The sequence below is a fragment of the Poecilia mexicana genome, unplaced genomic scaffold, assembly GCF_051168715.1.
Source record: "Poecilia mexicana isolate PSO_F unplaced genomic scaffold, ASM5116871v1 scaffold_2, whole genome shotgun sequence".
Classification (NCBI taxonomy): domain Eukaryota; kingdom Metazoa; phylum Chordata; class Actinopteri; order Cyprinodontiformes; family Poeciliidae; genus Poecilia; species Poecilia mexicana.
This window is the reverse complement of record NW_028263371.1, coordinates 20,170,237-20,192,081: the sequence shown is the minus strand read 5'-3', so window position 1 is coordinate 20,192,081 and position 21,845 is coordinate 20,170,237. Positions and strand designations below refer to the sequence as shown.

The 21,845-nt window shown below is 46.4% G+C and overlaps 2 protein-coding genes across 6 annotated transcripts; both read right to left on the bottom strand.

Moving 5' to 3' along the window:
• Positions 1 to 2,608: 2,608 nt before the first annotated feature.
• Positions 2,609 to 13,006, bottom strand: bin1b (bridging integrator 1b). 5 transcript variants are annotated; one of them, XM_014990062.2, is made up of 17 exons: positions 12,684 to 13,006; positions 8,966 to 9,046; positions 8,820 to 8,874; positions 8,609 to 8,703; positions 8,414 to 8,449; positions 8,060 to 8,155; positions 7,583 to 7,690; positions 7,324 to 7,416; positions 6,655 to 6,740; positions 6,505 to 6,580; positions 6,376 to 6,431; positions 6,265 to 6,306; positions 5,962 to 6,004; positions 5,689 to 5,826; positions 4,268 to 4,321; positions 4,095 to 4,196; positions 2,609 to 2,906 (listed from the first exon to the last, which is right to left on the bottom strand). In XM_014990062.2, the coding sequence occupies exons 1-17, from the start codon at positions 12,762 to 12,764 to the stop codon at positions 2,805 to 2,807; spliced, it is 1,344 nt and encodes a 447-aa protein (XP_014845548.2). In that variant the 5' UTR covers positions 12,765 to 13,006; the 3' UTR covers positions 2,609 to 2,804. The 5 variants fall into 5 exon arrangements, with proteins under 5 accessions (XP_014845548.2, XP_087868871.1, XP_087868877.1 ...); XM_088012745.1 differs by lacking the exon at positions 8,414 to 8,449 and having other exon boundaries at positions 12,684 to 13,002; XM_088012751.1 differs by lacking the exon at positions 5,689 to 5,826 and having other exon boundaries at positions 12,684 to 13,000.
• A 967-nt stretch (positions 13,007 to 13,973) lies between these two features.
• LOC106919591 (Indian hedgehog signaling molecule) lies at positions 13,974 to 21,795 on the bottom strand. Its single transcript, XM_014990070.2, has 3 exons — positions 20,913 to 21,795; positions 18,760 to 19,021; positions 13,974 to 16,205 (listed from the first exon to the last, which is right to left on the bottom strand). The coding sequence occupies exons 1-3, from the start codon at positions 21,210 to 21,212 to the stop codon at positions 15,538 to 15,540; spliced, it is 1,230 nt and encodes a 409-aa protein (XP_014845556.2). The 5' UTR covers positions 21,213 to 21,795; the 3' UTR covers positions 13,974 to 15,537.
• Between the last annotated feature and the right edge of the window lie 50 nt (positions 21,796 to 21,845).

The window sequence follows — 21,845 nt, the reverse complement described above, 5'->3', positions numbered from 1 at the left end:
TTGCTCAACCAAAACAGCAGAAGATGCCTCGGCACTGAGGGATATTGTTGTTCGGATCGATGGACTATTAATGTGAGGGCTCCACAGATAACATTTCACAAGTAAGATGGACATATTATTGTGTATATTTTGTGATTAGAATATTACTTTACTGTATTTATGTCCACCAGCGAGATACCAGCTAATATTAGCTACAGTGCTTGGTGTAATACGGGTTCAGCCCCGCTATGAAGGCTAACTGAGATTCTGTAAATCTAAAAAAATAATTATTCTTTGACATTGACTTAGATTATCTGACACAAGAGCCTATATTAGAAATGAAACAATGTAACATATATTATAAAACTTATATTATGTGTTATAACATGCACCAGCAAAGTTTACACAGGTGGTAAAGACTATTATTTATATTCTTTCACTCTGTCAAAAGTAAGATACATCCCAAATCTTCCGTTTTTGTTTTGAAAGTTTCCTAAAGACACGATGTGAGGAAGAAGTGGGAGAAATCTATAAAGAGAGACGGATTCACTGCAGCACGGATGAATCTCTTCGGATTTTGGACTCAATCTCAGCTGCTGAATCTCTCTGAAGCTGGAACTCGTCGGTTGAAAAACATATACATATATCTATATATATGTATGTATAAAGATACATACATATAAACATGTATCCAATATATATTATTCAGTATTAATCATTATTTATTTGTGTCATTATTAATCATTATTTATTTGTGTTTGTATAGTTATATAAATATGTATTGATATTACTAAATAATTTATTAAATACATTATGAACGGCTGTGTGCTTTGTAATATGCTCTTCTTACATCGATATCAGAATATTCCATTCCTATTCTATTGCTATAGCCACTAAGCATATTTAAAAATGCTGAAATATGTATTAAAAACATACTTAAAAAATACAATTGTTTATAAATGTAGCGTTGATAGATGTTTGAATATGGTTTCCAGTAACAAAAAAGTGTGTTATGATCGATTAAATGCGCTGATACGTCATTGTGCTGCTAAACACGTAACGCTGAGTGGAGTGGTGGACCGCTCCAAGATGGCCGCCCTAAATCTCGTCAGCGACAATAGGCGAGGGCGGTGCATGAGGCGTCTATTCTTATGTCTATGGTTCAAACTGGTTCTGGAGTGCTAGGTAGCGTTTAGCTGCTAAATGTTTAGCATTTCCAGCCCGAGTCTGTAGAAAGCAGAGACCTACAGCCAGGTGAGGCAACTGACGTTGGTAACGAATCCATCATCACTTCACTGATGGATTCATTTGCATTGCAAATGCTGACGGCTCCAACTCAACCAGCTGCTCCATTAAAACCAGTTAAACATTCAGGTCTTCCAGTTGGTTAGTGGCTGAACAGACGGACGGTTTCTATGGGTACCACTTGGAGATAAATGGGTTCTGGTCAGCAGTTTAACACCTTTTATATTTAATTTTTATCTTTAAAAAGTTCTGAACAGAAGAGAAGTCTGCAGACCTCTACCAGACCTCGTAACAGAACTGGTTCTGAACATCAGAGCTGGTCCAGTTACTGTTCAACAGACTGATGAAGGAGGAACCAAGACAAAGACTCAACATAAAAATGGTCAGTGTGGTTGCTATGGTTTCACTATCACCTTGTTCCAGTTAGATGGACCCAGAAACCCTCCTGTAACTGGTCCTGTGGAGGATTCCCAAAGGGCCAGGGTCCCATCAGAACCAGAACCAGCCTGCCCTTTTGGACTGCAGCTACAGTTTACTGCTGCCTTTGGGACTCGACAGATTCACAGCTTTTACTTTCTGTGAAGTTCAACCTGAGTGACTCTGTAAACAGGTAGTTTTCCAACATGGCTGAACCTCTTCCTGGTTGCTGGAGGAAAGGAAGTGTCTGTCCCATCCCTGTGGGGCTCGGCGCCCGGCTGGGGCCTGGCGGTGTTTGCTTTCCACATGGTTGGTCACTGGTTTCTAATAGAAACACTGAAGGTCATTCTGGTGCTGCTCGGTCTCCATGGTAACAACGTAAACACCTTAAGATTCATTAGCCTGGGGGTCACAGCAGGTCACTAACCAGATCAAATACTGAATACTTGACCCGTTCTGTCTAAACCCATTTATGTTGTTAGATTGGCCAAAATGGATACAGTGTGCTTCATTTATCTTTACTGATGTTGATTTGATCCAGAAAGATGTAAACCTGATGCCAGATGTTTACGGGAAAGTTATGTGCCTAATATCCAGTAATAACTGACCTGCAAAAACTTTACAGAACTCTTAAATATTTCTATGAGTTCTAGTATGAAATAAATACAACCTAATTTATGACTGTAGTTCTAACGAGAAATGAAAATAAAATCTGGAATATGGTGAGTAATCGTGTCCCAATGGAAACTGGCTCTCCAGACGTTATGCAGGATGACTGGACGGCACCCCTGGTGTTCAACACTGGAAAACTTTTAGACCAATGGGACCTTAGCAGAGGCTCACTGTAGCATCCAACATCCATCCATCATCCATCCAACCAAATAGTTTTTATGTTCTCTTAAATTCCATCATTAAACATGAAATCTTGGATTTTTATCCAGAATTTAAAGAATAAAATCCCAAACCCTTCTTTATTACATCCGTTTATTTTTATTTACTAAAAAGTCGTTGAAACTTGCAGAAGAAGAACTAGATGGTTGCAGAAACGTGTGGACAGGCACTGGTCTCCATCGCTGTTTGCTACGATGTTAGCTTTCAGAGCTAACCGCCGTCATCAGGGATGAAGAGGAGCTTCAGGTTGGGGATGAGCTGCAGCGCCACCATCAGACCTTCTGGGTGAAGTTCTCAGGGAAAACCCCTTTGGCTGAAATATCTTTCTTGAGGAACCAGTGAGACTCCTTGACGCCCAGCAGCCAGCCGTCGTCCTGCAAATGTAACTTGGTTGTATTTCTCTTTTGTTATATTTACACAAAATGTCTTTTTTTTTTATTATTTGTATTGTTCCTTACCTGACAGAAACACCTCTATAAAACCGTCATTGTTTTAACCGTGTTACTTTAAGATCAGAAGCCCCTCCTTTTCATTTCTTCTTCTGTGGTACTGTCTTTAAATTGTTTGCGCCCCTTACACCCTCCCCTTTTGTCATGTTGTCTTGCGGGAGAGGTGTGTGCCGTTTATTTTTCATCTAAATACATCCAGTTTATTTATAGATCTATTAAGTTAATTTTTGCTGTGTACTTTTGTTTTGTGTAGGACTTGGAGCGGGCAGCCTTTAACACGGTTGTTTTCTGTATTTTGTTTTTGTCAGGATAAACCGAGAAATCATCCTTTTAAAGACAAACCGTGTCACGGCCTGATCGATCAATAGAACCAGCACAACGCAGAAAGGATCCGGTTACACAGACAGGCCTCAGGTTACACAGGACCACAGTTTATCCAACCAGCAACCAGCAATGCAAAGGCCTGGAGATACTCCTGGCTCAGACTTTTCGCCACCTCAGCTCAGACCCCAGCAGACTTTGTTTCAGCTGGAAGCTCATTTAAATAAAATCCTCTGTGATGAATAGCTGTCTCCGATTGGCCAGAACTGGACCAACCGGGACCGGTTGTCATGGTAATTATTTTACTCTGCTGGATGACATTCTAAGTTCTGAAGGTTCTGGAGGAAGGTTGACTCCTTCAGTCTCTTCCCAGCATTAATGTCAGGTCATGACCTCCTAACCAGACCTGCAGAAAGATCTTCCTGTTGACGTCCGACAATAAAAAGATGCTAAATAACGCTTAGCAGGCTTTTATTTTGGAGACCTAATCCCAAACCCGTCCACAGCAGCTAACGGATCTCTGCTGGTTCTGGCCAAGTCTCATCCCTCCTCCTCATTGGTCAATGTGAGGACGATGCTTTTCTATGACACTCAGCAACTTGAGTTGTCTGGACTGGGCAGAATTTGGAGTTGTGTGTTCTTCTCCAGGACTCTAAACCTGGGAGAGTGTTGTAAACAGATGATTCTTTCTTTGACTAGACCCAGCAGAGACCGTCCGTGTTTGGACAGATCGGTGTATAACTCAGTCTGTCTGTGTGGCGCTGAGATCAGGCTCTCGCCCATGATGCTCACCTGTTCCTCAGGATTATCAAAAGCCAAAACCAGGACGGCGTCTCCGACCTTCAGCTCCAGCTCGTCGTTGTCCGTTGCCGTGTACTCATGCACCGCCTTCACCTGGAGGACGAGAACCAAGCCCGGTTCAGTCGGGCAGCAGCCAGAGAGCGCTCAGCGGTCGGTGGACTCACCTTGTAGAGGAACCCTGGAGGAAGGTCAGCATCGGCGCCGTTGGTCACAGAGCTCTGGAGGAAGAAAAGGCCGGGTGTTACAGACGGACAGACTTCTGGAAAGCATGAAGGTAGAAAGAGTTCAGAGCAGGAAACGGAATCGGTGAGGGACTGAGGTCAGGAGGTCTGGGGCCGATCAGGGTCTTCTGAAGTTCATCTACTTTCCCAACTCTACCTCCTCCTCGTCCTCCACGCCCCAGCCGCCTGGCCCCTCGCCGGCTCCGCCCTCGTCCCAGTCCGGCTCGCTGAACGCCTGAGCTGCCTGTCCCCGCTCTGCGGCGCCGCCGTCCTGACCTTCGGCCAGGTCAGTGTTGTCCCAGCTGGGCTGGCCGTGGCTCTGGTAGCTGCTGTGGTCCCAGCCGCTCTGGGCCTCATGCTCTGCATCCTGCTGGGACAGGGGCTCGGCGCCGCGCTCATCTCGCTACAGCAGCAGGGGTTGGGCAGCGAAGCCAGGGGTCAATGGTCAAAGGGAGGACGGTGAAGGAAACGCCAGAGGAGCGTTTGAGTTTAATGTTGCCATAACAACCACAAGAGAGGGAGGTGCAGGGTTTTAAAAAGCCAAAGGAAGTAGAAACAGAGCTGGTTGAGGGTCTAAGACGTTCTTCTTACCCACGAGTCCCAAGATGGCGTCTGAGGCAGCGCAGTGAGCAAAACATGGAGACGGATCGGTCATCACTCAATTCCTGTTTTCACCTAAACACGTTCCTGATCATCAACTCCAACCTCACCACAAACTACGGCTCAACATGGCAACCAGAACTGGACCGACTGGATCAGAATGTACTGAAGTTAACAGTTATTGACCAGATGTTGAGTCTGAATTCCAGGCTGATGGAAAAACTCCTTCATGCACCAACAGGTTCGGTTTATTTGGATGTTTTTGTGTCTCAGTGATTCTGACACAATAATTGGTTTTTAATCCAAACTTAAATCTGAGAAACTAAAACAACCAGGAGGAAGAAACGAGACCAGAGGCTGTTCATGCAAAACCACTTCAGGTACCAGGAATACCTGAACTCAAGAAGCTTCACACACACACACACACACACACACACACACACACACACACACACACACACACACACACACACACACACACACACACACACACACACACACACACACACACACACACACACTTTAACTCCTTGCTGTAAGCAGAACACCATCATGTCAGCGTCAGTCTCTCTGTCAATAATCAATGTAGAGGTCAGGAGTCCCTCAAGGTCGAGTCATCGTGTTTCTTCTGTTTAACCAGATTTTGATCCAAAGTTGAAAATGTTTGAGTCTGTTAACAGTTGGAGCCATCAGATGTGTTCAGGTTAATGTGACTGTGTGGTCCTGGGTGTGTGAGCAGGTCCGCCTGATGAAGAACATCTGACCTGCTGCGTTATGCTGGTTGGGTCTGAGTCAGAGTCTGGAGCTGCAGCCTCGTCCTCCAGCAGGGCGGCGATCTGCTGCTTTGGGTCTGGAGACGGTGACAGTCTGGGAGGAGGCCGGCTGGGCGGCGGGCCAAGCTTCTGCAGCGCCACCAGGTGGAAAAATGCAGCCATCGCAGCGGCATGCACACAGATGCAGTTAGGAATGCTCACATCACTCTGTTATCTAAAGCCAGAACCCTTCAGACTAGCAGAGCTAGAACTGCAGCCTGGTACCTTTGGAGCCGGGCTGCTGGCCTGGCTGTGGTTGGCTTCCTCACTGGATGAGGAGGAGAGAGAGGAAGACGATGAGAACAGGAGAGAAAAACTTAACAGGAACATGTGCAAAACCATCAGCGAAGCTGTTCTATGCTTTGTCCACACGAGGGCGCCAACATGCTCCAAATTATAACTCTTCATAACTTAATGTTGACAGCCGCAGACATTCAACTTCATTAGAGTTTATCCAGGACCAGCTACTGCATGCAGCAAGAGGAGCATGCAGCAGGAGGAGCATGCGGCTTCATGCAGCATTTTTACCTCTTTGCGCCGCCTTTCTTTGCGGCTGCAGTCGCGTCTTTTCTGCACCAGAGGGCGCTGTGAGTTAGTGCTGTCATGTTGCACTTGGTGGCTGATGAAGGAGGAACTTACTTGAGCTGCCGCTGCTCCTCCAGTTTGGTCATGATGTCGTTCAGGTTGTGGCTCAGCTGTTCACAGGAGAGGCGGGTCAGCTGACTGAATGCTGCGCTCTGATTGGTGGAGAGCAGCTGGCTCACTCACCTTGCTCATCTCTCTGTGGAACTTCTCCTGATGTCCTGCCAGGCTCTGGAATGTGCCAACATAGACCCCAACACGACTGAAACACACACATAAGTCGGGGTTTGGTTCTGTGGGTCGGAACCACCTGGACCGGACTGGACCGGTTCTCACCTGTCCCACAGAACCGGGAGCTCGTCCTGCAGCTCCACATTCAGCTCCTCAAAGATCCTCTGAGCCCGGCCCAGTTCCTCTTCCGCCTGCACACACACACAAACAAACACACACGCACATACACACAGTGAAGAATCAGAACCGGTACCAAGCGGGTCTAACAGAACCAGCTGAGACATGCAGCATGCAGAGCAGAACCAAGCAGCTCAGACAGTTCATCGCTAACTAGTGATGGTTAGTCTGTTAACTAGTCACTAACATGTCAGCTGCTTAGTTTATTAAAGCAACAGGTTGATGGTTTTCTTGTCGTTTTTATTTTATGTTTAGTTTAATTCTGAATATTTAGTTGGTTTAAAATTAGTTAATGTTTGACGAGTTAGTCTCTGTGCTAGTTAGCAAATGAGTTAATTGTTTAATAATTAGTTACTTTGGTGATCAGTAAGTTCATTAACACTAATCAGCAGGTTTAGTTTTTGTAGTTAATATTGTATTGATCAGTATAAGTGACCTCATTAATCAGTTTCTCCTAAAGTTAAGCAGCAATCCGACTGATTTTTAATTTAAACTCAAAGCTGATCGACGATCAAATCAGATCAGTTTGGACCAATTTAAAGAGGTCAGAGTGATGTAATGTACGGTGTGATGTCATCAGGTGACCCAGAGCTTCACCTGGTTGTAGGAGAGGTTAGTCTGCGCCACCTGGTGGGCGGAGATCAGGCCCTGCGCCCAGCTGGGGGCGGCCATCTCTAGCAGGGCGGCAGGCTAACGGCACACAGCATGCAGCGCCGCCAGGAGGACGGCGAGGAAGAGCAGCAACAGATCAAGTCAACATTCTCAGTTTCACACAAGAACCAGTCTGACTGATTTAAGGTGGAATCAACAGCATCTCCTGTTCCACCTTAAATCAAAATGGCTTCCTGGCCGTTACCTTGGCGATCTTGGCATCGTCTTTCTTTTTCCCTTTCTGCAAGGTGGCGAAGTGATGGCGGGCGCTGTCAAAGTCCACCAGCTTCCTCTCGCGCTTCGCTACGCGAGCCTGTTGGACACACAGCAACTTCAGCAATGCCGTGTTGCTGTCTCTTTCAGCAACACAGCAACTTCAGCCAGTGGCGCAACTGCACATTATTCAGGTGGATGCGAAAACATAAATCGGCTTCTCCCCCCCCATCCCCCCCGAGCGTGAGGCGCGCTGAAGTGTATGGGAAAACATAATCGGCGCGTCGCCCCCTCCAGACGGAGTTTTGGCGCCCCCTCTGGTGCTGCGCCCCTATGCGTTGCATACCCACTTTTTGCGCCTCTGACTTCAGCAACTAGGCACCCATGTTGCCCCATGTTGTCACTTTCTCACTTCCTGTCTTTTCCTGTATTTTTCTTCCCGTCACTTCCTGCGGATCTCCAGACTCACCTTGATCTCTGGGAACTGGGCCAGGTACGTGTCGAGGCCCAGCAGGGATTTGTCCGTCAGGTTCTGGTGGTAGTCCAACCACAGCGTGTCCGTGTCCTGGAGGAGACAACAGGTTAATGAAGACATTCTGAGGAAAACCTTTTCTCTCTTCCGGGACGTTTCTGTGTGAGCCTCTGCTGTCGTTTGTGGTGTTTCATGTCGTAGTGTTGGTCCTGTCAGTGTCATGGTTCGGGTCTGGCTCAGTGAAAACATAATGATGATGATGGTTTAATCTGGACGCGGTTCCGTCTCTCAGTCCTGCTACAGTTTGAGCTCAGAAACAGGAAACAGCAGCAAACAGCAGGAAGTTAGTACCTCCAGGTTGTTGTCCAGCTCCTTCTCTATCATCTCCTTCAGGCAGAGCAGAAGAGCAGCATGCAGTTAGAGGAGACAGAGAATCAACAGCAGAAGAAGAAGAAACTGCAGGAGAGACGCTACAGGGACATGCAGGGACACGTTAGGACACACAGGGACATGCAGGACGGCCGGGAACCTCAGCAGGTGTCTCACCTCCACTAGAGCATCCAGCTCCTCCTTTCCAAACCAGTCGGGTTCATACATGTCTGCCAGACAGTCCTGCAGCCGCCGCGACGCCTCGTGCATCGCTAGAACAGACACAGGAACCGTCATGCAAAGCAAAGCTGCGTCTGATTGGCTGCTGCGTCTGATTGGCTGCTGCGTCTGATTGGCTGCTGAGTCTGATTGGCTGCTTCACACTGACCTTTGACCGCTGCTAGGTAGGCCTTCAGGTCTCGCTGCACCTTGCTGCCCTCTGTCTGAAACGGAAAGCAGAGATAGTGAGGAAGAGGAGCAGGAGGAAGGGCTGGGCTAGCGTTAGTGTTAGCATTATCGTTAGCTGCTGCTCACCATCTGCTTGTTGAAGTTAGCCACCAGTTCCTCGAAGGCGGAGTCCCGCGTCTCATCTGCTTTACCGAGCTTCTGTAGGACCTGCAGGGGGAGACACTGAGTCACTGAGCAACTGACCAACAAACTGTGATTTTATGGAAGATATTTCTCAGAAGCATTTTATTTTTTCATGAAAACTTTGAGTTTTATTAATCTGAAGTGAAAATAAAAATGTCTTTAGTTTGTAAAAGTTTCAGATCGACTGGAGGCTAAATATTTAAAATAGGAACCAATGAATCCTGAACTAGAGACTGAAACCTACAACAATAAATAAAATAAAAATAAATAAAATCGACTCCAACAGCGGCTGACCAGAAACATGATGCTAAGCCACGCAGCTAGCAAAACAAGATGGAGGAATCCAAAATGGCCGCCCAGGCAGGAAACAACCAGAAATGAAGCGATGGTGACATCAGGCATTCACAGGTCAAAGGTCACCTCGTTTCAGCTTCACTTGTTTTATTTGATCCAGTTTCTGTTTTACTGAAAGTTTAAAGATAAAGTGACTTTTTAGTGTTTATGGAACAAAATGAAACAAACAGATTAAATATTAAATAGCAAGTTAAAACTATTATTTGTTTGTTTCTTTTAGGGAGGAACAGGAATCAGCCCTGGACCAATCAGAGCGCAGCGTTTTGTCACAGGTGAGAAATTCAATTGAATAAAAACACAGAAATTGAACTTTAAATCAATATTTAATAATGAAATGTTTTATGTCAGGATGGGTTCTTTTCCACCTCTGTAGTTTGTTTATTTATAATCTTTTTTATTGAACCATTTATTTCTATTTTAAACGAGTTTATCTTGTGATCAAAAGTTTTTGGATTTTAGTCAAAATATTTCATTTTTCTGAATCCTAACTGGTTTTCCGTCTCTCTCTCTCTCTCTTTTTCTCTCTCTCTCTCTCCCCCGTCGGGTCGCAGCGAGGCCGACGCCTCGACGTGTTGCTGTGCCGTCGCCGTGGCAACGGGCTCAGCGGATAATCCCGTCAGATGCCTGAGTGTTTGCACATGGATGGCCTCCACCAGCTGGCGCCACAATCCGCTGGGGACGGCGGGACGTCCCTCCGCTGGACGCCCGGGGACAGAGGGACAGGAGGACGACCTTTGACCCCTCCACTCAGGTGAGGCCTGCTGCTCGTCAGGTCAGACCTGAGTCTCCATTTCCTGTTTCCACAAAGATGGGAGAACAAACCAGCATCTGCCCCAGGTCGGGTTTCACCCCACAAATACCCCCGGCATATTTACAGGCAGGCCGGGGCATTAAGGGGTAAATATAGCTGCCCCACCCGGCGAGGGGCAGGACAGCTGCAGGACGGCGTCCATGTGAGAGCAGCTTCTCTGCTCAGAGCCGCTCCATTTACCAATCAATAACTAATAACGTTTACAACAATCAGCTGAAAGGAAAATCTGCTGGAAGGACGAACGTACAACAGAAAACCCTGAAATCTGGAGATCAATCTAAAAGAGTTCAAAGGTCACCAGCCTGAATGTGGCTGCACAGCAGTCAGCAGGAGCTCACCGTGAGGGAAAACCGCAGCTTTAAGAACCGAGTTCAGTCTGGGAACCGCAGCTTTAAGAACCAAGTTCCCAGACTGAACTCGGTTCTTAAAGCTGCGGTTTTCCCTCACGGTGAGCTCCTGCTGACTGCTGTGCAGCCACATTCAGGCTGGTGACCTTTGAACTCTTTTAGATTGATCTCCAGATTTCAGGGTTTTCTGTTGTACGTTCGTCCTTCCAGCAGATAACAGTTCAGGTTTAAATGTCCCATTCCCGCCATCTAGTTCAAGTTCAGCATGAAAAAACAGCTTCAGTCCAAGAACCAGAAGCTAACGCTAATGCTAAGCAGTATTTCCTTCATTCACAATCCTGTAAACTTTCTTTTTAAAAAGTGAATGACAAGTGAAGCCTGTTGCTTTCAGCTCCCAGATCAGAATCATAACTGTTTCCTCTGTAGTTTAATTTATTAAAACTTTTGACTCATTGATCTTATTAATCTTATCTAAACGTGAACCTGTTCATATTTAATGTCTCTAATTTGAATTAACTGAATTAAAGTGAAAATGTTGATTAAAAAAATGATAAAATGTTGGAAATGTTTTAATCCAGAAGGATTGAAATAATCTGGAATAATTTTAGATGATCTTAATCCACAGATCTGTTAGTATTAGCTTCATGTTTCAGAAATCAGGCCAGAGTTTAAGGAAGAGAAACATTTTCCTTCCACTAAACTTTCCGCTTCTTTAGCATTGATGGTAAGCTAGCAGCCAGAGAACATTTTCATTGGTAATTAAACAAAATGATTTCATTATTATTATTATTATTATTATTATTATTATTATTAATATTATCACAGTTTATTAATATTGACATGAATGTTTTATTACATTTATAAAATAATGCTTAGATTCCTCTTTATGCTGCTGAGGTTTCAGAGCTAAAATCATTTGTAAGAAAAGACTCAAAGTTCATTTTGTCATAAAAACTGAAAATATGTTGAGAATTATGACAAAAGGAAACTAAACTTTTCTTATTTATTTAAACGTCATTAAAAATTTTCAACATTTTAAAAACGTAAATTTAATGACAGAATTAAGAGTTTCTAAAATTCACCTTAAAAATCATATAAAGGAGAAAAATTCAGATTATTATTCCTGCTGAGTGAGAAAGAGGAGGAGGAAGAGCGGTCGGTACGGCGCCCCCTGGTGGCTCATCAACTTGCTGATGTTCAGACGGATTAGAACCATCAGAACCGCAGAGGAAACATTTATAGATTATTAAACAACCGGTTCATAATTGATTATTAACTGGAGCAAATCAATAAATCTGTTCGGCAGAGCTCTGCTAGCTTTAGCTTCTGCTAATATCTGCTATTGATCCCATCTGGTTATCGATCATCTAATTAATAATCAATAACCATCCACAGATTCATCAGAAAGTTTAACTGTTCCTGTTTATTTTTATTAATTTGTAAAATTATAAAAATGTTTAAAAATCTGCAGAAAGTTAATCATCAGATAATCGATTAATTGGTTATCTCTGATCTGATGCTGCGGCGTTCAGCTCTGTTGACCTCTGACCTGGTTGGATCTCCATAGCAACCTGAATAGTAGAAACTCAGTATTCACTGACTTTGACTAGGCTGTTTTCCCAGATGAGGCTCAGCTGATCTCAGTCTCCAAACATTTTCCACCTGAGCCACCGTATCGCATCGCATCGCATCGGATCGCATCGCGCCAAAATGAACCAAATCGTTTTCATCCCTCAAACGCTGGAAAGAGTCAGAAAACATCCCACTTTAATCTCACCATCTGGGCTTTGACTAGGCTATTCCTTGCCATGAATCTGCTGCAGCTTTTCCTCATCCATCTTCCCCACAGCATGATGCTGCCAACACCATGTTTCACACATTAGTGTTGGAACGTGGATGGATGGAATAATTTGATGTATTTTATTAAGAAGCTTTTAATCTGAAACATTTCGGTTTCAACAGATAAAACTTTATTTAAAATTTCATCAGAAATAAACTTTTAATCTTAGATGAACCCAAAATGTTCCCATCATGGACCCTGGTTCTGGTTCTGGTCCTGGTTCCGCCTCAGACCCAGCTGCAGTCTGACCGAATCGAACCGGACCGGACCGGGGATCCAGTGTCTCCCTGACCCCGGGTCGCCTCCTACCTTCTCTTGGGCCCGGTTCAGCCTCTTCTGGACGTTCAGGGCCAGCTTCCCGGCCGTTACGCCCTTCCCCAGCTCGGCCATGTCGCAGCGTGGAGTGGACCCGATCCACGCAGGAGAACCAGGGGACAAACGGCGCTGCTCTCTGCGGCAAAAGCGCTGTGGTGCGCGACTCGGACAGTAACTCTAATCCTCCTGACTGCTTCTTAAAGGCGCAGGGCGTAATTTAATCCGACCTGGGTGTGTGTGTGTGTGTGTGTGTGTGTGTGTGTGTGTGTGTGTGTGTGCGTGTGTGCGCGCGTGTGAGTGTGTGTCTGTGTGTGCGTGTGTGTGTGTGTCCGTGTGTGTAAAAGAGAGAGAGGGAGCAGGTTCCAAACTCTCCTCCTTAATCACCTCAAAGTTCAGCAGATATTAGTCTGAGCCATCAGCCTCTTAAAGGCGCAGAGTGTCTTTATTATTAGCCGACACCTGTTGCATTCTGGGCCGCTGCGGGTCAGCAGGGGTACGATCTATAAGCAGATGTTACGTGAGTTTCACTCTATAAGTGGGAACTGATGGAGAGGCTGCATAGCTTAGCATCATCAGAATCTTTAGCAGCTCAATTCAGGACAGAAACGCCGCAAATCCCAAAGGCTCCTCAGACTTCCTCTGAATGCTAACAGCTGCTAGCATTAGCTGTTCAAACACCAGATATTCTTCCTCTGAATGCTAACCACTGCTAGCAATAGCTGTTAAAACACCAGATGTTCCTGAATATGCATTAATACTGAAAACAGGCTAGCATCAAGAGCCAGTCAGTGGACAGAATGGTGCTTCTGGATTAGCTTTGCTAATGCTAGCTCCTTTGCTAATGTTAGCTCCTTTGCTAACACTAGCTGCTTGCTAATGCTATCGCCTGGTAGCAGGCTAATGTTACCAGGCACTCTATCGCTAATGCTAGCGATAGAGTGCCTGGTAGCATTGCTCCAAGGTATTTCTGCTTCCCATACTGCGTTTCCTTCAGATGATTCAGATCTGAATTACACATGAAAATTAAATCGGTAAAACATGGACTGGATTTCAGATCAGGATTTTCTAGTTTTAATGATTTTAAAGTTTCTGATTCATCAGAACGGAATCCCATATTCTGTTTCACTGTTGATAAGGATCAGTGGGCCCCATGTGGGCTGGACCGGGCCCTGCTCTTCCTCCTTATCATCCTCATCATCATTAATATCATCAACATCATCAATAGTTTATCTGTTGACTTTTACTGGTTTTGTTTCCACAGATATATAAACACAACAACACAACTCATTTCCACAATTTATTTAAAAAAAATAAATCTTTTCACTAACAAAAATAATAACAACAACAACAACAACAATAATAATAATAACAATACATGAAGGGATTCTAATGTAAATGTTTTTCCTAACATCGGGTAAATATTTACAAACTTCTCACCATGAATCAAAATCCTTCTGAATTCATTAAATCATCTGTTTTATAAATTAGCTTTAAATATTAATATATTCTGTTTATTTGCTTGAAAGTGATTTAAGCTCTGATACAATGAATGAAAATTAGAAATTAATTTTTAAAAACAGAATTTAATGAATCTTTTTTCAGGTTGTTGGTTTATTTCTAGTAAAAATTATTTTTCCATTAATTTACTCTAAAAAAAATTTTAATGACTCCAAATCTGTTTCAGCTATGAAAAATAATTTGATTTTAAATTGATCTGATCGAAGTTAAAATACAATATTGTGGTCAGGTCAAATTAGGTTTTACTTTAAATTAAGCAGGTACTTAATCTGGAGTTAATCTGGAGTTAATCTGTGATGTTTTGAAACTCCAAACCCTGTGTGGGTTAAAATAAAGTATCTTAATGTGGATTAAAACGGGACAATTGAATCATTTTGCTGCCACCTGGTGGCCAGGATCATACCAGCTAATACTGGTTTAGCTAATTTACACAATAAACACAAACATAAATAATTCTTGTGTTTAAATAATGAATCACTTCTTAATTAAAAAACTTTGTTGATCCCAGAAGAAAATTAAATGTTGGAACTCATCCTGGTTTCTATAGCTAGCCCGGTCACTCCTGTAGCAGTCTGTGTTACAACGCAACTCAAAAAGCATCTGACTGATTGTATGACAGCGTGTCATAAAAAATCGCCTGATAAATTTAAATGAACTCCATAATTTCAATTCTGATGAATAATATCTCGTGAAGGTAAATTTAGTTTGAAGATTATGAATAATGAATTTTATTTCTGGTTTCAGTTGTTTGTGGTTTTTATTCCTGTTTGATGTTGGATGGTCAGAATATTTTTTAGTTCTAGAGTTAACTCTTCTTTACAAAATTTGAGTTTTAGTCCGTTAGAGGGCGAACGTGCGATATGATGCTGTTATCAATAAATGACTGAAAAATTATCTGAAAGTAACAATATTATCATTTATCGCAATAACTCCTGGGACAATTTATCATAACGAATTTATGGAGACAATCTGGTCAGGACGACGGTTACATCTGGATTTCTGCTTCACAGTGCGTTTAATGTCTGCCGCTCCAGAAAAAGTTCCTCTTACTTCCTGTTTGTTCCTGGTACTTCCTGTTTGTTGCTGGAACTTCTTGTTTGTTGCTGGTACTTCCTGTTTGCTGGTGGTACTTGCAGTTTGCTGGTGGTACTTGCTGTTTGCTGGCGGTACTTCCTGTTTGTTGCTGGTACTTCCTGTTTGCTGGTGGTACTTCCTGTTTGTTGCTGGTACTTCCTGTTTGTTGCTGGTACTTCATGTTTGATGCCAGTCCAGCACGAAGTCCATCTCGGTCTGATGCCGGTTTGTGAACCACCAGTTTGTTTCTTTTCTCTCACATGTCGCCCTGAGCGACGCCCAGCGGATGGAGGCGCCCCGGGTCCAGAACCACCCGGCCCAGCCAGAGTAAGATCCGTGAGTACCAGTGTAGGCTGTTGCCGTGGTGCCCAGCGCTCCCAGTCCAGCGGTGCAGGAGGCGGAGCGGGGCGAAGGCCTGGTGGGCCAGCCGGTGGCCGTCCACCGCCGCGTAGCAGGACGCCGCCACGCCGTCCACCATGATGGTTCCCTGCCGGGTCAGCGGGGCAAACGCCCCCCGGCTCGTTGCCACACTGACCCCGACAATCCTGGACAGACGCGCTGCCCCGCCGGCCTCCACCAGGACGCACTGGCCGGGCCGGGCGGTGCCGGCATAGGCGGCCCGCAGCTGGCTGGCCACCGGCGCCGCACCCTCGGAGCAGTTCCTACCTGACAAGAACAGCAGGTGGGCGGCAGTGAGGGCGAGCCGTTGCCCGGCCGCAGTCCGCAGGCTAACAAAGAGCCGCGGCGTGTCTGGGTCCCGGTCCAGGAAGGTCATGACCTCGCTGAAGACCAGGCTGCCGTTCACCAAGGCTAGGACCCGGTCCCCGGGCTGCAGCGCGCTCATGGACCTCCGGGTGCCGCCCTCCAACATCACCGAGGCGTTTCCAGGGAAACAGCCGCCTGCCTTGGCCGCCATGGAGTGATCTGAGGACAGACAGAGAGACAGAGACAGACTGTGAGGACAAGACGTCTTCTGATCAATAACTGTTCAGATATGATAGAAATCATCCTACTGGACCCAATAAATATTAATAAATGTCTCCATTTCCTCCAATTGGTGATTTTACAACCAGAACAGGAAACACTGAATATCATAACAGGAAATGATGTTTATAACCCAAATCAGGAAATATTGGTAATATTAGCTGATTATATGTTGGTGATTTTCTCATTTTCACCTGAACTTCAGAAATAATATGAAATCATTTAACAAGAAGCAAAAAGATTAATCTGAAGCTAATGCTAACCCAGCTAATGCTAACCCAGCCAATGCTAACAAGCTAGTGCTAACCTAGTTAATGCTAACTAAGCTAATGCTAACCCAGCCAATGCTAACCAAGCTAATTAACCCAGCTAATGCTAACTAAGCTAATGCTAACCCAGCTAATGCTAACCAAGCTAATGCTAGTTAAGCTGATGCTAACCCAGCTAATGCTAACTAGGTGAAACAGTTCAGCTGAATCAGTATGTTCAAAGCAAAGTGGATCAATGATCCAGATTCAACCAGTTCAGAACCAGAGCTCCCATCATATGGTCTGGTTCTGACCATATGATGGGTCAGAACCAGACCCATCATGGTCTGGTTCTGACCAGACCATGATGGGTCTGGTCATGGTCTGACCAGACCCATCATGACCAGAGCAACTCAAACTTCATCGTTGCTCAAAGTCCTTCATTATGAGGGAGGGACTGCCCATCTGACCCAACCATGATGCTGCCACAGACCAGTGAACGCACCACCGAATGGACCAGTGGCCAGTGAACGCATCGTCCTGCTGCTTGTTTTGAACTTGGCACAGAGAAAACCTTTAATGGCCGACAGAGTCATGGATTTTAGTTTAACCTTCAAACTTCCTCTGGTCTCCCAGCAACCAGCACAGCCAAGCCTTCAGGTACAATTTGGAGGTGTTTGTGCTTCTGGAAGTGACTGTTCTCGTAAGGCCCTGAACGTCTCACTGCTGCCTTCAGGTGACATTGGCTCGGCTAAATCCAGATAACAACATGGTCTAATCCAGACTGGTGTGGTCCAGTCCAGAACCAACAACCAGAACCGGAAACCAGAAAAAATTTAAAACTTCTGAAACAAAAATTTGCAAAAGCTAAACTAAGCAACCAGAGAGAGCAGTTTATTATCATTAATATCATTATTGTCGTTAGTACAGTATATATACAGTTTTATCTGAGCCTCCTTGTTCAGATTTATCCAGACTCCTTCAGGTTTTTTCTCCTGATCTAAATCAGTCTTGGTGCTTTGTCGCCCTCTGGTGGTGAGGTCATGTAAGTCACTGACCTCGGTTTTAAAGGGAAAACAGAATGAAAATGAAAGATACCAACTTGATAGTTTCCCTTGTGATCAGGTCAGGGACTGGGCCCTCGCCACCCGTTCTGGGGGAGAAACAGGAGGAAGAGGAGGGAGAGAGAAAGAGGAGGGATGAAGAGAGGGGATTAAGAGGAGGGAGTAAAAGGGAGGAGAAGGAAATGTCTGTTACCATCAGAGGAAAAACTGGCTGACTTTACGTTTCCTGAATGGACGGTTAGAGTTTAGGCTGGAGGGATTACTTCCTGCTGCAGGGATTACTTCCTGCTGGAAGGATTACTTCATGCTGGAGGGATTACTTCCTGCTGCAGGGATTACTTCCTGCTGCAGGGATTACTTCCTGCTGGAGGGATTACTTCCTGCTGCATCAGTTCCTGAAACTGGGAGAGTTTCTCAGTAAAAACCTAAAGATAAACCTGAGTTGTTTCCACAGGACTGAACCAACAGGACCGACCCAACAGAACTGACCCGTCCTCCACCCAGAAACTCCCTCATGTTTCCCAGGACGTCTCCATTCAGAAACCAGATCAGTCGACGGCGGGTCAACGCATCACTGTGAGGTCTCAGTGAGGTCACAGTGAGGTCACAATGAGGTCTCAGTGGGGCCACTATGAAGTCACAGTGAGGTCTCAGTGGGGTCACAGTGAGGTCACAATGAGGTCTCAGTGGGGCTACAATGAGGTGTCAGTGGGGTTTCAGTGGGGTCACAGTGAGGTCTCAGTGAGGTCTCAGTGAGGTCTCAGTGGGGCTACAGTGAGGTTTCAGTGAGGTCTCAGTGAAGTCTCAGTGAGGTCTCAGTGGGGCTACAGTGAGGTTTCAGTGGGGTCACAGTGAGGTTACAATGAGGTCTCAGTGAGGTCTCAGTGGGGCCACAGTGAGGTCTCAGTGGGGTCACAGTGAGGTCACAATGAGGTCTCAGTGGGGCTACAATGAGGTGTCAGTGGGGTTTCAGTGGGGTCACAGTGAGGTCTCAGTGGGGCTACAGTGAGGTTTCAGTGGGGTCACAGTGAGGTTACAATGAGGTCTCAGTGGGGCTACAGTGAGGTTTCAGTGGGGTCACAGTGAGGTTACAATGAGGTCACCGTGAGGTCTCAGTGGGGTCACAATAGGGTCATGGCAGGGTCACAGTGGGGTCATACTGGGGTCACGGCGGTGGCCCACCTGACTTGACGCTGCAGTGGACGTGCGCCCGGGACTCGTAGTGGACCCAATCGAAGCCGGCCTCCACCGCCAGCCGGGCCAGCATGGCGTACTTGTGGCGGTCACGGTCGGACGTGGTAACGTCAACGGCCCGGCCCTCGTAGTGCAGCGAGCTGGACGAGTGGTGGCCGTCCTCGTCCCAGCCCTCGGTGACCCGCAGCCGGACCCCGGGCCAGTGGTTCATCACCGAGATGGCCAGAGAGTTCAGCTTGTCCTTGCAGCGCTGCAGAGCAGAGAGACGGAGCAGTTAGCCAGGCGGTAACAGGTTAGAGGTTAAAGGTTAAGGGTGAGGACGAGACGTCTCGTCTTATGGAAACATCAGATTCTGGCATTTTGTTCTCAAAGTTCTGATTTAGATCAGAGATAAAAGATGGACTGTTCCTTTAAACTGAGGGTGATGATGATGATAATGGACTCCACCTCATTGGTTCTCTTTAATGAGAAAACTTCAGTTTATAATTTCAGTTTATAATAACAATAATCACTTTTCACATTTCACCTGATGTCATATTTAAAGAGTAACCGCCTGATGGTCACCCTGGTAACCGCCTGATGAACAGCAGGGCTCGAGTAAAGCAGGTTTGGACTATACCATTCCTGATGAGTTTATTTCAGATGATTTTCGTTGAAACAGAAACAATCACATAATAATCACCTGCTGCTCTGACCTGGTTACCATGGAAACACTGTTAACGGAAAGGTCTTTCATTCATCACCCTGAAGCTAAACTTTGATTCTCTGATTTGTTCTCAGGTGAAGTTTATCCAGATCAGCAGATCTATAGAACTGCAGCTAGAGGAGTGGTGGGGCCGTGGGGGGTGGGGGGGGGCATCAGGGACCCTGGGGGCCATCAAACCTCAGAGCCAGGCCTGTTCAGCAAACTGACTGTGAGTGATTGACTGATGACGTCATTACACTGATACATTTGATCAGAAATCTGAATAGAAAAAAATTTGATTAAAAATTTTTGTTGGATTTTATTGAGTTTTTATTTGTTTCCTGTATTGAATTTTTTTCGTCCTTATTTTTTTTTTTTACATGTTATATTACGTTTAAATAAAGTCAATTTAACAAACTTCTTTTGATTATAGAAACAAAGTAACATGTTTTAAAGTTTTTCTGTTTTCAGTGTTTCTAAACATTTGAGGTTTGCGTGATGACGTGTTTTCGGTACCGCAGCATCTAATTAATGCGGTTCTGCTGATAAACTCGAGCCGTGTCCGTGAGGCGTCCCTCAGCGTCCCTCGTTCGGCTGGCGGACCGCATCAAACCCTATGAAAGTCTCTTCCAGGCTGCCGGGAGAGAACAGCTGCGGCTGCGCTGCTCTGGAGGTTCTGGCGCACCAATTGCGCCACTTCCGCATAAACACACGCAGAGAAGGAGAAGGAGAAAAGATTAAATGTTTAAATAATCTGAAAGAGACACGCTTTGTCCAACAGGACCAGAAATGAAACAAATTTAACAGAAAGTTTTTCATTTCCGTTACAAATATAATCAAATCAGCTGAACAGTTTTTACAGCGAGGCGCCCAGGAACGGATCAGCTAAATGCATCAGAGGGGCCACAATGAAGGCCGGGGCCAGGAACAGGCTGTTTTCACCAAAACACACCGGAGGAGCAGTGGGACAAACGGGACGCTGTCTGCGGACCGGAGGGTTCAGTCTGCATTCATCAATCTGACTGAAACAAATTCATTTGATTTAAAATCGGATTTTAGATAAATCGATAACAAAACAAGTTTCAAAGAAAACTCTGGGACTTTAAAATCGGATCGAATCGAATCAGTAATCGGATCAATCGGTTCAGTCTTTGATCTACAGCTGCAGCCTCCCCCGCGTGGGTTTGTGGACATCCGGCTGTGGCCACCGAAAGTTGATATTATTAACGGGTTTTCCAGCGGAAGTTGGCAGCCCAATAAATCCCACGTCAATAACGTCATAAACATCGCGAGAGGCCGGCCCACCGGCGGCTGCTGCGGCTGAGGGCGGGAACGCGCGTGACCAGGTGATCCACCTGAACAAGCTGCTGCTGCGCCTGCGCAGACTACCACACCACCAGACCCACTCTGTTACCCACGAGCTACCGAATGTCTGCGGACTTCGACTAGGCCGAACCTGCGTCATGAGGCGGTCCGCCCCGGTGTTCTCCTCGTCCTTGAAGATGATGTCCGGGTTGTAGTTGGGGCTCAGCTCCTTGAAGCGCTCCGAGCCGCGGCTGATCTTCCCCTCCGCCTTGCCGCTGGCGCCCAGGGTCTGCTCCGCCACGTTGGGGCTGAACTGCTTCAGGACCAGTGGCACCAGCTTCCGGGGGCCCCGCCGCCGGCCGTGGCCCTTCCCCGGCCCGCAGGCCAGGCCGGCCGGCGGCAGCAGCAGCGCGCAGCCCGCCAGACAGGCCAGCAGCGCGGGGAGCCGCATCCCGCCGAAGAGACTGCTTCAGCTCCACCCGGCGTCCCGCTGCGCTGTCAGACTGGAGGAGCCGTGGAGGAACTCATGGCGCCCCGAGGGGGAGCAGCGGGGACCAGTAGGAACCAGTAAGGATCAGAGAGACCACTAAGGACCAGTGGAAACCTGTGGAGACCAGCAGCGGGGACCGGAGAGCCGCTCGGTGCGTAAAGGTGTCCAATGCGCCGCAGCGCAGCCAGAGGCAGCAACAGGTGAGGGCGGGCTGAAAGCTGCGGCCGCGCGGCGCGCCGCCGCCTGTCCGGCCGGCAGGTAGAGAGTCCCGCAGCAGACGGTGAGTCCCGCAGCGCGGCGGGTCTTCGGGTCTCCTGGTGCCGCAGCTGCTGCGGCTCAGTGGGAATGGAGAGCTGCCGCTGCGCTGCGGGCCAGATGAGGAGGAGGACCGCGCCCTGCGGGACCTGCGGGACCGGCCCTCTGCCCGCCGACCACTCCCCCTGCCCCCGCCTGGCAGCGCACGCACTGAACCAGGTGACCCGGCAGGTAAATAATTATAATCCATGATAATAATTCATGTTTCTGTTTGTATCCTAAACTCTAGAAGTGGAACATAGATCAGATTTCCAGATGTTGATCTAGAAATGTTTTCTA